Genomic DNA, 16,118 nt, shown 5'->3' with positions numbered 1-16,118 from the left:
GACCAAAATTGTAGAACCTGGACTATGTTCATGATTCCTGAAATCACACAAATACATTTAAAGCATAACTGTCCACAAACATGTGTGACTACGAACAAAACCTAAACAGTGATTGATAGCAGCAATATTGTTCACTTCAAAATAGTATCCTTCAGCAACTATACAATGACAGTTGTTTTTCCCAGTCTTGGTAGCACTGTTGAAAGGCTAGAACTGGTAGGGCATTTAATATGTTTGTCACTTTTTTTAATGTTCTCCAGAGTCCCAAAATGACATCCTTTAAAGACATTTTTCAATACCAAGAAAAGAAAAGAAGTCACTAGGACTAATATCAGATGAATAAGGGGGCTATGGAATAACAGGAATTAATTTTGAGATAAAAAAGTTCCTTAATGGAAGCGGCTGTGTGACATCAGTTGTTGTCATGATGCAGCATTCATTTATCTGCAATGTCGAGTCTCTCTTGATTTGCCCTTTTCCTGAGCCTTTTAGGGACATCTTGGTTGGTAGTGTGTCCTCGGGAACAGTTTTACGAGAGCATCCGCACATTCAACATTTTCTATTGTTTGTGAATTTTGAGATCTCCCTGAGCAGAGTTCATTTTCAACGTGTTCTTGGTCTTCCAAAAATGATTCTTTCCAGTGAAAAACTTTTGCACTTGTTATGAAATGTTTTCCTTGGGCATATTTCAACTTTTCAAAAGTCACGTTCATGGATTCCCCAAGTTTAAAACAAAACTTGATGTTGTAACATTGCTCTAAAGTCAACTGTGCCAAAACCACAAGTTCGCTGACGGGGCTCTTAAGTCCCATGATGGCTGTACAGAGATGAAACTCGACACAGCATCTGGAAGGGATGAACACGGCCATTTACACAAGTAGAACAAAACAGTGTTGCCAGATGACTCACAGTGTTGTCAGTCACATTACTTTTCTCACACACCTTGTATATAGCCTCACAGCCGGTGAACTCACTTGTATTTCTTAATACACACATCAAAAAACGTTTTGCATCACGCCGGTTCCCAGAACTCCTGAAGACAGACGTTGACTGTGGATATTGTATCACAGAGACAGTCCTTTTGACTGTTCAGAGATGCCACTAAACCCACCCAAAGATGCAAAAACCATGCATGAGCAGCACCTATTAGACAGAGGGGGTCCGACAGTCAATCAGTTCCAGTCATTCCACCAGGATGGGAGGTACATGGCTTGTGTTGTCTGTAGTTCAACCATGCCTAGACGGTCAATACTGCGGTTTGATTGCGTCCGCATTGTTGCTTTGTGCCAGGAAGGGCTCTCTACAACGGAAGTGTCCAGGCATCTAGGAGAAACCTGAGCGATGTTGTTTGGACATGGAGGAGGTACAGAGAGACAGGAACTGTCGATGACATGTCTTGCTCAGGCTGCCCAAGGGCTACTACTACAGTGGATGACCACTACCTTGACAGCCACGCCACCATGTTGAATAATGCTTTTGTACAGGCACAGTATGTCATGTTACGACTCAAACTGTGCGCAGTAGGATGCATGATGCGCAACTTCCATGTAGACGTCCATGGCAGGATCCATGTTTGCAAACACAACACCATGCAGCACGGTACAGGTGGACCCAACAACATGCTGAATATAACTCTCAGGATTGGCATCACGTTCTCTTCAACGATGGGTGTCGCATGTGCCTTCAACCAGACAATCATCAGGGACGTGTTTGGAGGCAACCTGGTCAGGCTGAATGCCGTAGACATACTGTCCAGCGAGTGCAGCAAGGTGGAGGTTCCCTGCTGTTTTTGGGTGTCATTATGTGGGGCTGACGTTCGCCACTGGTGGTCATGAAAGGCACCGTAACGGCGCTGTATGATATATGAAAGCCATCCTCCAATCAAGAGTGCAATCACATAGGCAGCATATTGGCAAGATATTCGTCTTGAAGGATAACAATTCGTGCCTCTATCGTGCACATCTTGTGAATGACCTCTACCAGGATAATGGCATCGCTCGACTAGAGTGGCCAGTGTGTTCTCCAGACATGAACCCTATCAAACATGCCTGGGATTGATTGAAAAGGGCTGTTTATGGACGACGTGACCCACCAACCTCTCTGAGGGAGAAGTGGGACAACTTAGACCAACAGTGCCTTGATGAACTTGGGGATAGTATTCCACAACAACTACAGGCATGCATCAATGAAGAGGACATGCTACTGGGTATTGGAGGTACCAGTGTGTACAGCAATCTAGACCACCACCTCTGAAGGTCTCACTGTGTGGTGGTACAACCTGTAATGTGTTGTTTTCATGAGCACTAAAACAGGTGGAAATGATGTTCACGTTGATCTCTATTCCAATTTTATGTACAGGTTCTGGAACTCTCGGAACCTATGTGATGCAAAACTTTTTTTGATGTGTGTATTAGTACACCATTTAAATTTAAGAAACAAAACATGTTTTTATTCAATTTTATGTATTTGTGAGCCATTGGAGAGAATTTGTGGGCTGCACTGCTATCTAAGCCTTTGAAGCCTTTGGTCAGTCCTGGATGAACACCAGTGATGGTTGATTTGTGAGAAGCACAAGTGATGAGCAGTTCAAAGGCACACAGTTTCAATTGACAGATGTATTTTTGCCTGTTTGGTTTGGCAATAGAAAATCTCACACAAGTTTCCAGTTCGAACTTTGGACAACTGTTTGGCAGTTTTATAGTTATTTGGACTTGGAATATTTTAAGGTCTTTAATTGGGAGATATGATGCAGGACTCGTCTTTATTCTGCAGCATTTCATTATGTTTACTTCTCTTAAAATAAAGGTGTATTAGATCATTGTATATCACATGAATTGAGTTTAAAGGTTATGCATGTGTTCCATAATTTCAAAGTTTACTGCACACCAATTCAATTCTGGAATTTAGAGTGTGATTCTTATCCGTATTGGTAAATTGTTGATGGCCACCATTGATTCATTCCTGTTGTTTACCAAATAAACAGTATATGTTATTAAATTTGAGATTATGTTTCATTTAAGACCCGCTGGGGTAGCTGAGAGCACTAACACGCTGCTTCCTGGACTCGGGTAGGTGTGCCGGCCCCGGATCGAATGTGCTGGCAAGCCTGAATGTAGTTTTTAGATTGTTTTCCACATCTCTGTAGGTGAATACCAGACTGTTCCCCATGTTCTGCCTCAGTTACACGTATCACAAATATTTTAAACATGTTCACACTATTCTCTGACTTCACTAGACACAGACAGATGGGGTACACTAATTCCATCCCAGGGGTTCAGGGTGGTGGCAGGAAGGGCATCTGGCCACCCTCTGCAACTAACACTGCCAAATCAACAGTAACAAGGCAGACCCCGGATTGCCACAGGTATAAGGACTCGAGGGATAGATAGGTAGGTAGGTAGGTAGATAATGTTTCATTTAAATAATCCTCATCACATTTTTAATAAAAGCATTTCTTAAATTTTGCAATCTGTCTGAGCAATAAACAAGTTTAGTAAGGCTTAATGTAACTGTGTGCGATCTGCCTTCAGACTTAGTGTGAGCCGTGTTTATTCAAACAAGAGTCACATTCTTGCCCAATTTCGTGTGCTATTTAGTAGGGGAATTCTTTTCAGCAGTTTCTCCTTCATTAGTTTAACCAACTAAGCAGAAGGGCCTTACAAGATCTGTTTGTTGTGAAAGATAATGGGCAACAATATGAAAAGTACTTCTAAATTCTATGTAAATTTTAGCATGTAGGTTTTTAAGGAAAACTTTTCTGACACGGTGATCTCACTTTTGCACTAACAAAATATTCTAAGTCATTTCTGTATGTAAATAAATGTTTCATGGCCCTGTCTGTACTAGCAAATCAGTGAACACTGTCATGTCAGTTTATTCCATTAAAAGCAATTAAATCTCTGAGCACAGTGATAAACTTTCTTCATGTGAGCCAGGATAAAAACCTAAAGAGTGCATTAAAAATGCGAATAAAGAAGTCTGTATGTGTTTCATGTATTTAGCTTCCCCCCCCCCCCCCCCCCCCCCTGTTAATTGTGTGACAGGTATATCAGAAGCAGAGTGATTTGAGAGGGTAGTGTCATTACATTGCATTTCAGTTTCCTAAGAAATACTCATGTTTGGACGAGAAGAGAATAGAAGCTTACAAAATGTGGTGCTACAGAAGAATGGTGAAGATTAGATGGGTAGATCACATAACTAATGAGGAGGTATTGAATAGAATTGGGGAGAAGAGGAGTTTGTGGCACAACTTGACAAGAAGAAGGGACCAGTGGGTAGGACATGCTTTGAGGCATCATTGTTGTTGTTGTTGTTGGTGGTGGTGGTGGTGGTGGTGGTGGTGGTGGTGGTGGTGTTGTTGCGGTCTTCAGTCCTGAGACTGGTTTGATGCTGCCCTCATCTTTTTACCTACTTGATCCTCTTCATGCCTCAGAGCTACTCATTCTTCTTCTACTGTACTTCTTTCCCCATTCCTGGCAATTGTTTCCTTATGCTCTCCCTGAAACTCTGTACCACCACTGGTTTAGTCAGTTTATCCAGGTCCCATCTCCTTAAATTCCCACCTTTTTGCAGTTTCTTCAGTTTTAACCTACAGGTCATAACCAATAGATTGTGGTCAGAGTCCACATCTGCTCCTGGAAATGTCTTACAATTTAAAATCTGTTTCCTAAATCTCTGTCTTACCATTATATAACCTATCTGATACCTTTTAGTATCTCCAGGACTTTGCCATGTATACAACCTTCTTTCATTATTCTTGAACCAAGTGTTAGCTATGATTAAGTTATGCTCTGTGCAAAACTCTACCAGGTGGCTTCCTCTTTCATTTCTTAGCCCCAATCCATATGCACCTACTATGTTTCCTTCTCTCCCTTTTCCTACTCTCGAATTCCAGTCACCCATGACTTAAATTTTAGTCCCTCTTCACTACCTGAGGAATTTCTTTTATCTCATCATACATTTCATTAATTTCTTCATCATCTGCAGAGGTAGTTGGCATATAAACTTGTACTAATGTAGTAGGCGTGGGCTTCGTGTCTATCTTGGCCACAATAATGCATTCACTATGCTGTTTGTAGTAGCTTACCTGCGCTCCTATTTTTTTTATTCATTATTAAACCTACTCCTGCATTACCCCTATTTGATTTTGTATTTATAACCCTGTATTCACCTGACCAGAAGTCTTGTTCCTCCTGCCACTGAACTTCACTAATTCCCACTATATCTAACTTTAACCTATCCATTTCCCTTTTTAAATTTTCTAACGTACCTGCCCGATTCAGGGACATGACATTCCACGCTCCGATCCGTTTTCTTTTTCCTGATAATGACCTCCTCTTTAGTAGTCCCTGCCCAGAGATCCAAATGGGGGACTATTTTACCTCCAGAATATTTTACCCAAGAGGACGCCATCATCATTTAACCATACAGTAAAGCTGCATGCCCTCGGGATAAATTATGGCCGTAGTTTCTGCTTGCTTTCAGCCGTTCGCAGTACCAGCACAGCAAGGCCGTTTTGGTTAGTGTTACAAAGCCAGATCAGTCAATCATCGAGACTGTTGCCCCTGCAACTACTGAAAAGGCTGCTGCCCCTCTTCAGGAACCACACGTTTGTCTGGCCTCTCACCAGATACTCCTCCGTTGTGGTTGCACCTACGGTACGGCTATCTGTATTGCTGAGGCATCAAGGGATCACAAATTTAGCATTGGAGGGCAGCGTGGAGGGTAAAAATCGTAGAGGGAGACCAAGAGATGAATACACTAAGCAGATTCAGAAGGATGTAGGTTGCAGTAAGTACTGGGAGATGAAGAAACTTGCACAGGACAGAGTAGCACGGAGAACTGCATCAAACCAGTCTCAGGACTGAAGACCACAGCAACAACAACAACAACAACAACAACAATTACTACTACTCATGTCTGCACTGACAAGTTACAAATACTATATGTATGGAAGACATTATCGGCATACCCTGTATATGACTTGAATATTTCATTCACTACATTATAAAATGGTAAAATCATTAAAATATCAAGATCACTAAAAAGACATCTTTATTTAAAACATACTGTTTCAACAGACTTTGCTGTCATTTTAATGCCTGAAAAATTATTTTTGTTATGAAATGTGTTCATTTTAAGTTGGACCTCATGCCAAGTTGTCATATAGATAAAAAAAAAAAGCAAAAAAAAAAAGCGCATTGTAACTTGTCAAAACCGATTGTTTTAAAGAAATGTTTATGTGATTTTGATTTTTGAATGTTTTTAGCAAATTAAACAGATTGCTCCTTCTGTCTTCTCAAAATGAAAGATTTCACTCGCATTATAACAAATAGAAGAGCTGCTATTTTCTGCCAGCTTTCCCAACTCCATTGGAGAACAAATTTTGAATTAATTGCACTTACTGCATGAGAAGGTCTATAGCAGAATTTATTTTGAGTTCCTGTTTAAATCTGATTATGGTAATGCCTCTTTTATAGTTTAGCATTCCTGCTCTCAATAACAGGATTAGTCCAGTCACTCAGGTAATAACTATTTCTGTTAATATAAAATTACATATGCTGTGAAGTATTCATTGTAAGAATAATTGTCATATCAGAATGAAGTTTCTTCAGTTATCTCTTTTACAGGGTATTGTATGAAAACTGCATCAGCCAAATAATCACATTTAATGATTTTGACAATTTGACATGTAACATCTCAGCTGAATGTTTTTCTGAAATTGTCTCCCTTATCACAGTATACTATAAGAGCTATATACCACATTTCTTGGAGGAAATAAGTAAGTATGTACAGGATTTACTTAAATTAAAAAAATAAACATAGATTTATATATAATAAATTTGAAGCTGAATTATTATAATAGATACAGAAAAATTGCTGCGTTGGAAACATTTTGTAGAAAATATGAACAGTCTTTAAATTGCTTTGGAATTGGCTGATAAATTGTACTGGAAAAGCCTTTGAAACAGTTGTTCCATTATTCTCTCTTGCATGGATAACAAAAGGTGCGGCTATTTTACATGTCTTTGTGTGAATATTTGTTAACTTGCCATTGATTAGTCTTCTGTGTTGACAAGCTCTATTTCCTGCCCTGCCTCTATGAAAATAGTCCACCAATCATTGTTTCATTTATCCAGCACATTCTGTAGATCTCGTGAAGAAGGAGAACTCTTGTGGATGCGAAATAAGTCAACATAAAGGTGTACTTTAACAAGGCAAGCAAGTGATAGAATCTCTATGCTGTATTAACAGTGGATTATCACAATGTTGCATAATCCTTTTAATGCTAATGCTAGCTAAATTTAATCAAGCAAATTAGAAAGGAAGTAGCAGTTTTGAGGAAAAAACTGGTGCCTTCTCAGCTACACTAGGTAGCTGCTGTTTATCTGCAATTGGAAATTTAATATTTACTGGATTACAGTGGTATTTCTCAAAGAAAATATTTAGATACATCCATAAAATGTAGGGTCGTATTTACAATACTTGTCAGGCAATACAACAGACATTGCTACTTACCACATAATAAAAAGAACTTTAAATCCTCAACTCTAGATATTCAGATAATTTGTAATGAGTGGCAACTGCCAAATGTTTTTAATGATCTTTTGATTTTGTAGGCATTCCTAATTTCATGCTTTATGTTGAATAACTTTGTGTGTCCTAGACACGGGTGTAAATCCTACATGGGGCGGGGTGTGTGTGGGGGGTTGTGTGTGTGTGTGTTGGGGGGGGGGGGGGGGGGGGGTGCGCGCGTACACACTTATTTATCGTCTATTTTTATCGTTTATTTTGTGAAAAAAGCTTATATCGTTACATTGCATCCTGGATTTTCCATTGTTTGATTCCTTGACGTCCAGTTCAAATGGAGTCAACATATACACAAACTAATCAAGAAGCTTAGTTCAGCATGTTTTTACCCTTAGAAACAGCTCTCATTCTGTTTTCCTAAAGCCAAGAGTGTTGCTTTAGTTTGGACAGTTTCACTCCCAGTTATCTTGTCGATTTATTTTCTTGGGCAATATATTTAAGTTGAATAAATTGTATATTCATAAGAAGTGAGTATCAAAAGTGCTGTGTAAAGTAGATAACTCTACACCATTTAGAAGCCTTTTTAAGCATCCTGTAATTCTTAGTCACTTCCCAGTTTACTCCTTAATGACTTTTGGTACTGACAATAAAAATCCATTTCAGCTGAAAAGTGACATACAGGGTCACAAGACAAGACTCTAAAATAATTTTCTTGTGAAATTTACATCGGTGACTAGGGCAGAGAGAGTTATTGAACATAAAGCATGAAATTAGGATTGCCTACAAAATCAAAAGATCATTAAAAACAATTGGCAGTTGCCACTCTCTTTACAAATTATCTGAATATCTAGAGTTGAGGATTTAAAAGTTCTTGTAATTATGTGGTAAGTAGCAGTGTCTGCTGTATTGCCTGACAAGTATTGTAAATACGATCCTACATTGTTATGGATATATCTAAATATTTTCTTTGAGAAATGCCATTGCAATTAATTAAACCTGTTCATCCTCACCCTCTTCCTATTGCTATCTTTCCGTCCCTCTCTTTCCCCTCTCTCCCCCTTGTCTGCCCCTCTCTCTTTCTCTCTTTCCTCCCTGTCTCCCTCCCCACCACCACCAACACCACCACCTTTCTGTCCTTTCCTCCCCTCCCTCTCCGCCCTCTCCCTGTCTTCCTGTCTCCCTTTCGCCCTCTCTACCTTCTACATGTTCGACTCCCTGAACTCCTTTCATCTTTTTGTGCACCCAGAGTCGTTTGTCAAAAGACCTGCCTCACTCTACTCTGCTATTCCATTGCAACCTCTCGCATCTTCCCTACCTCTTTCCGACCTCCATCTGCCTAGCTGCTACTGATAATCAACAACAGTCTCGCTGAAGTTCCAGGTGTGTGCATTTGTGGGTGTCTGTGTGGTTGCGAACATCTGTCTCGCGTGTGTGAGAGAGAGCAAGAGTTCAAAAGCTAATGTGAATACTGCTTTTTGTTGCATGTTTCTATGTGCCGCACATCAGTCAGCTATAGATGAGTGCTTGACTTTATTTTACAGAATATTCCATCTAGTAATTCCCATTCTTGTTAAATGTTGGAAGTGTAACTTTTATGACAAGGAGAATGAAATTGCTGAAGCCTATTAAGAAGGAATAGAAGCTACCAAACACTCATCCTTAATACACATGATTTCTTTCTTTTTTTTGGGGGGGGGGGGGGGGGGGGAGTGGAAGAAAGAAAGGTTGAAATGAAGTGACACACATAACTTAAACTATGAGACACGCCACAAACTTCTGTGAAATTCGGAAGGTAGGAGACGAGGTACTGGCAGAATTGAAGCTGTGAGGACTAGTCGTGAGTCGTGCTTGGGTATCTTAGTTGGTAGAGCACTAACTGCTAGTTTGAGTCTCCGGTCCAGCACACAGTTTAATCTGCCAGGAAGTTTCGTATCAGTGCACACACTGCTGCAGAGTGAAAATTTCATTCTGGGTCACTTACGTACTGTGGCGCTACACTACAAATTCATGTGAAATGTTGAAAACACAATAAATCAATTGTGGCAAAAGGAAATGGAAGACATGGATTGCTGGTATTCTAAGGTAGTGCAGTATTAGATTACTATTAAAGTGTTGCGTCTTTACCAGGTGGACATCATGGAAGAGGCATGTAGTTATGATCGTAACATGTCTGTGTAGCCTATATGAAGGCTGACAGACATGCTCAGGACACTTAAATGGGAATTAAGGGAAGAAAAGTGGCTTTGTGTTTTTCAAACACTATTGGCCCAAGGTACACTGGCTATTTTGCCTCCATTGTACATCTCATTCTATAAATTCATATTCCTTTATCTTTCTTCTATTATAAGTGTCTAGGATTAGAAATTATGTAAATATTAATTATGACATTGCAAGATAGAAATGGCTATGAAGGGAGTATGGTTCTTCAGATGGATCTATTAATATTGTTACATTACAGGTAATGTATCAAAAAGTGAGGGGCTTGGGTAAACAGTTTGTATGCAGTTATCGAAAAACTTCAAGAAACGTTGAAGGAAATAGTGAATACTGATGAGCAAGAACAACATGAAAAGATTGTTGAATTACTGGTTTCACTTTTGAAACGCTTGCAAGTGAGATTCCATTTGATTCTGAATACTGTACCAAGGTTAGTACTCATGTGGATGTAATATTTATCATAGGTTTGCTTCCAGTAATACACTGATCAGCCAAAACATTATGATCACTGCCCACCACAACTTTGGATGCTGCCTGGTGGCATTGTGGGCACGTAAGACAGTAACAAAAGTATGTAAGCAGAGCAGACATGGATGACGGTTCACCATATCAAAGATATGGATTGCAAATGGGGAAATCCATTAAAAGGGCTTTGACAATGGCAGATTATTACTGTGTAGAGCCTGTGAAAGAGTATCTCAAAAATTGCAAAGCTGGTTGAATGTTCACATGCTATTGTTGTGAGCAACTATGGAAACACGTAGAATGACAGTGAAACTACCACTAGGTGCTAAATGGTTGGACATCCACAACTCTTCTCAGAATTTAGGTTTTGGAGGCTTGTCTGCTCTGTAAAGTAGGATAGATGGTGATCTGTGGCACCTCTGCCAAAACAGGGCACCTCTGCCAAATCAGCACAATGCTGGTGCAAGCAAAAGTATTTCAGAGCATACCATTCATTGTTCATTGTTGAACATGGAGCTCCACAGCAGACCACCCCTACATGTTTAAACGTTGATCCAATAACATTGCCATTTACGACTGCAGTGGGCACAGGGCCAAGTGGATTCCACCATTGATAAGTGGAAACGTGTTGGCACTTCGGGTGATTCACATTTTTGCTATGCTGGTTCAGTGGTTGTCTCCACAAACAATGTCATGAAGGTGATCAGCAGCCCAAAACATGCAGGGCGTCGTGGATGCAGACTGCTGGGAGCAGTATTATGCTACAGGATACACTCTCCTGGTCTTCCATGAGACCTGTGGTAGTAATCGAAGACACACTGACAGCTGTGAAACACCTGCATCTTTCATGCTTGATGTCTTCCCTGTAGGTGATGTCATGTTTCAGCAGTATATTTGTCTGTGACTCAAGAGCCAGAACCATGATACAGTAGGAGCATTATAGAGAACTCGTGTTGATGTCTTAGCAACCAGATTCATCTGATGTAAATACTGTGGAACCCATCTGGGTCACACTGAGTGCAATCCCCACGCAGGCCAGTCAGTGCCCTGTTACCTATGAGAATCAACGTGATGTATGCATAGACATCTAATACCACATACCTCCAAAAACCTACCAGCAAACTGTTGATTCCCTGGTATGTAGAATCAGTGATGTATTTAGTTCTGAAGATGGACAAACAAGCTATTAAGCAGGTGGTAATAATGTTTTGTCTCATCAGTGTACACCTGCTGTATAAGAACTTTTTCCACAATACTTGGAATCATTAACTGGCATATTGTATGCAGTATATTAAAAGAGAATAGTGCATTAAATAATTTTTTTTAGAATGATAACAAGATTATTTAAAAAAATGTATTTGCAACTGACGACTGAATTTTATTCTGAAAAAACTGACAACTGAATTTTATTCTGAAAAATTGTGTGTGTGTGTGTGTGTGTGTGTGTGTGTGTGTGTGTGTGTGATGGAAACATAGCATATCGATGCATAGAGCCCGGTAACACACAACAGAAAACAGCATCCACACTAGCTTTTGAGCACTAGCTCATTGAATGTGTGTACTATTGCTGGAAAAAGAGCTAGTGCTTGAACACTAGTGTGAATACTGTTTTCTGTTATGTGTTACTGTGCTCCCTGCATCAATACGCTATATGCAAGTGGCTGTTTTTCCCTTATATTAAGTATTACTCCATCCAGGAATTTTCGTTATGTTTTCTTAAAAGAAATGTAACTTGTACCTGTCTTAGTCTGGAGAAGGAGAACATCATAAGCCTGGTGAGGTTTTTGAGACCCCAGAATCTTGATGTATTTCCCCAGCAATATTATTATTTTTTCTCTGTAACCATTAATGTTTAAGCACTGACTGAAAAAATACATGTAGTTAGATGTCATTTTTTAGCTAAAACACCAAATACATAGTCAGTCAACATTGCTGTCATTTTTTGTGATTGAATGGAAAAAAAAGCTTTGAAGTAATGTTATTAGGATAGGATACAAAATGCATGTGAAAAATTAAAATTGCATGATGAAGTTCAGTTGTCATCAACTATTTTCTGTTTAAAAAATGCTTGCTACACACACAGGAACATGATCCAAGAACTCTTGTCACTTGTGTGGCTTGATATAATGGTACCTGCATGTATAATGACTGTTTCTAACATTTTATGGCACTTTTATTGAGTGTATGTCACACATGTTTGTTTTAGTTTTCCCAGACCTTTCATGAATATGTTCACATTTTTATGTTATGCCACATGCATTATATACCCAAGTTTAATATGTTTCGGCGATGACTTCATTTATAGAAGTCTGATCATGCTCAACACGACAATACTTGAAAAGGGCCAAAGCCCAAAATCATGATCGTATAGTAGAATAGACAATCTATATAGTGAAATGGCGGAACTTTCATTTAAAAAATTCATGTAATCATTTTTCTCTTGCACCATTTGTGAAAAGAAGAGGGAAGGGAATGACCAGGAATGACACAAAGTATCCTCTGCCATGCGCTCTACAATCACCTGCAAAGCATGCGTACGTAGGTGTAAAGAATCAGGTCAGAGGTTCAGAATTAGGTGCTGTTTTCTATCGTTCTGCATTGATATTGACAATCACTGCCTTGCAAAGCATAAACAGCATCACATTTCATGTAAGCTGTAGCACAACATTACACTTGAAATAATCACTGAGATTTCTCGCATTTATTTCTGCTCTGGTGATTTTGTGTGCCTCAATGTTAATTTGGACAGCAAAATTTGTGTATTATGATGTTGTGGGTGTGTTATAATTTTTCAATGAAAGACAGTGATTGGGGATTTCTATTTTGTAGAACAATTGTTTCGTGAGCATTGTTAATTAAAAATAGCATTGTGAAATTTTATGTAATTGTTTGACTTGAATATTTTCCGTAACAAAAGAAGTTTACCACAGATATTATAAGTTAAATCTGAGAAAAGTTAAAATGATATGTAATGGCAGTTTAACACTAATTTTATCTTCAAAATTCACAACAGTTTTATGAAAAGGCTATATTGCTACTCACCACAAACAGGAGATGCCGAGTCACAGACAGGCACAACAAAGAAATTGTAGTACCTTTTAGCTTTCGGTCAAAAGACCTTCTTATAAAGAAGAAAATTCACACACACACACACACACACACACACACACACACACACACACACACAAAACCGCCGGAGAGTGGTCTTTTGTGTGTGTGTGTGTGTGTGTGTGTGTGTGTGTGTGTGTGTGTGTGTGTGTTTCCTCTCTACCTCAGTTGACGGACTTTTGGTCAAGAGCTAAAATGTATAGGTTAGTAGCAGTCTGTCTTTTTCATAATATTGTTGTTCTTCCATCCCGGACTTCCCATTGTTTTATTTTGTGAATTATTTGACATGCAATAATGTTTACTGCATCTGAAGTGGGAGTCACAACCACTACATAAATTCAAAAAGAGTGCATTACAATTTATCAGGTGAGTCATACACATTTAATTTTGTGGATACTGAAATGACACAAAATTTCTAAAATCAGGAATATATTAAAGTAGTTTTCAAGTAAGTTTTCAAGTAAGTTTTCAAGAAAGAACCAGAGGTTGTACAGAGTTTCAGGGAGAGCATAAGGGAACAATTGACAGGAATAGGGGAAAGAAATACAGTAGAAGAAGAATGGGTAGCTCTGAGGGATGTAGTAGTGAAGGCAGCAGAGGATAAAGTAGGTACAAAGAAGAGGGCTGCTAGAAATCCTTGGGTAACAGAAGAAATATTGAATTTAATTGATGAAAGGAGAAAGTATAAAAATGCAGTAAATGAAGCAGGCAAAAAGGAATACAAACGTCTCAAAAATGAGATCGACAGGAAGTGCAAAATGGCTAAACAGGGATGGCTAGAGGACAAATGTAAGGATGTAGAAGCTTATCTCACTAGGGGAAAGATAGATACTGCCTACAGGAAAATTAAAGAGACCTTTGGAGAGAAGAGAACCACGTGTATGAATATCAAGAGCTCAGATGGCAGCCCAGTTCTAAGCAAAGAAGGGAAGGCAGAAAGGTGGAAGGAGTATATAGAAGGTTTATACAAGGGCGATGTACTTGAGGACAATATTATGGAAATGGAAGAGGATGTAGATGAAGACGAAATGGGAGATACGATACTGCGTGAAGAGTTTGACAGAGCACTGAAAGACCTGAGTCAAAACAAGGCCCCCGGAGTAGACAACATTCCATTAGAACTACTGACGGCCTTGGGACAACCAGTCCTGACAAAACTCTACCAGCTGGTGAGCAAGATGTATGAGACAGGCGAAATACCCTCAGACTTCAAGAAGAATATAATAATTCCAATCCCAAAGAAAGCAGGTGCTGACAGATGTGAAAATTACCGAACTATCAGTTTAATAAGCCACGGCTGCAAAATACTAACGCGAATTCTTTACAGACGAATGGAAAAACTGGTAGATGCAGACCTCGGGGAGGATCAGTTTGGATTCCGTAGAAATGTTGGAACACGTGAGGCAATACTGACCTTACGACTTATCTTAGAAGAAAGATTAAGAAAAGGCAAACCTACGTTTCTAGCATTTGTAGACTTAGAGAAAGCTTTTGACAATGTTGACTGGAATACTCTTTTTCAAATTCTAAAGGTGGCAGGGGTAAAATACAGGGAGCGAAAGGCTATTTATAATCTGTACAGAAACCAGATGGCAGTCATAAGAGTCGAGGGGCATGAAAGGGAAGCAGTGGTTGGGAAAGGAGTGAGACAGGGTTGTAGCCTCTCCCCGATGTTATTCAATCTGTATATTGAGCAAGCAGTAAAGGAAACAAAAGAAAAATTTGGAGTAGGTATTAAAATTCATGGAGACGAAGTAAAAACTTTGAGGTTCGCCGATGACATTGTAATTCTGTCAGAGACGGCAAAGGACTTGGAAGAGCAGTTGAACGGAATGGACAGTGTCTTGAAAGGAGGATATAAGATGAACATTAACAAAAGCAAAACGAGGATAATGGAATGTAGTCAAATTAAATCAGGTGATGCTGAGGGAATTAGATTAGGAAATGAGACACTTAAAGTAGTAAAGGAGTTTTGCTATTTAGGAAGTAAAATAACTGATGATGGTCGAAGTAGAGAGGATATAAAATGTAGACTGGCAATGGCCAGGAAAGCGTTTCTGAAGAAGAGAAATTTGTTAACATCGAATATAGATTTATGCATCAGGAAGTCGTTTCTGAAAGTATTTGTTTGGAGTGTAGCCATGTATGGAAGTGAAACATGGACGATAACTAGTTTGGACAAGAAGAGAATAGAAGCTTTCGAAATGTGGTGCTACAGAAGAATACTGAAGATAAGGTGGATAGATCACGTAACTAATGAGGAGGTATTGAATAGGATTGGGGAGAAGAGAAGTTTGTGGCACAACTTGACTAGAAGAAGGGATCGGTTGGTAGGACATGTTTTGAGGCATCAAGGGATCACAAATTTAGCATTGGAGGGCAGCGTGGAGGGTAAAAATCGTAGAGGGAGACCGAGAGATGAGTACACTAAGCAGATTCAGAAGGATGTAGGTTGCAGTAGGTACTGGGAGATGAAGCAGCTTGCACAGGATAGAGTAGCATGGAGAGCTGCATCAAACCAGTCTCAGGACTGAAGACAACAACAACAACAACAACAACAGTTTTCAATTAAAATATAGATATGTTTTGCTGTGATGATGTGATGTGTTTCTCTTTACCACTTACATTTCTTGGATATAAGAATGTTGATATTATTGTTGCTGCAAAACCTTTTGCAACTAAGGCTTGGCAGATGCCATTATTCAGACAGAAGAATACATTGGAAATGTTCAGATTTTTCCACTTGACACTTCATTTTCTAGTGTCCACAACTCCACTCACCATCTCCAAATGACAAC

At 39.3% G+C, this 16,118-nt stretch overlaps 1 protein-coding gene across 1 annotated transcript in view; it reads left to right on the top strand.

Annotated features, from left to right (window-relative positions):
• The window catches only part of LOC126313022 (Fanconi anemia group I protein-like), a 219,071-nt gene that overhangs the window by 172,474 nt on the left and 30,479 nt on the right, over window positions 1-16,118 (top strand). Inside the window, exon 17 of the mRNA XM_049992250.1 lies at window positions 6,630-6,789. Coding sequence (XP_049848207.1) covers window positions 6,630-6,789 — 160 coding nt within the window. The remainder of the gene's footprint in view (window positions 1-6,629; window positions 6,790-16,118) is intronic.

This window comes from Schistocerca gregaria, unplaced genomic scaffold (assembly GCF_023897955.1).
Source record: "Schistocerca gregaria isolate iqSchGreg1 unplaced genomic scaffold, iqSchGreg1.2 ptg000461l, whole genome shotgun sequence".
NCBI lineage: Eukaryota > Metazoa > Arthropoda > Insecta > Orthoptera > Acrididae > Schistocerca > Schistocerca gregaria.
This window is presented reverse-complemented; position numbering and strand designations above follow the sequence as displayed.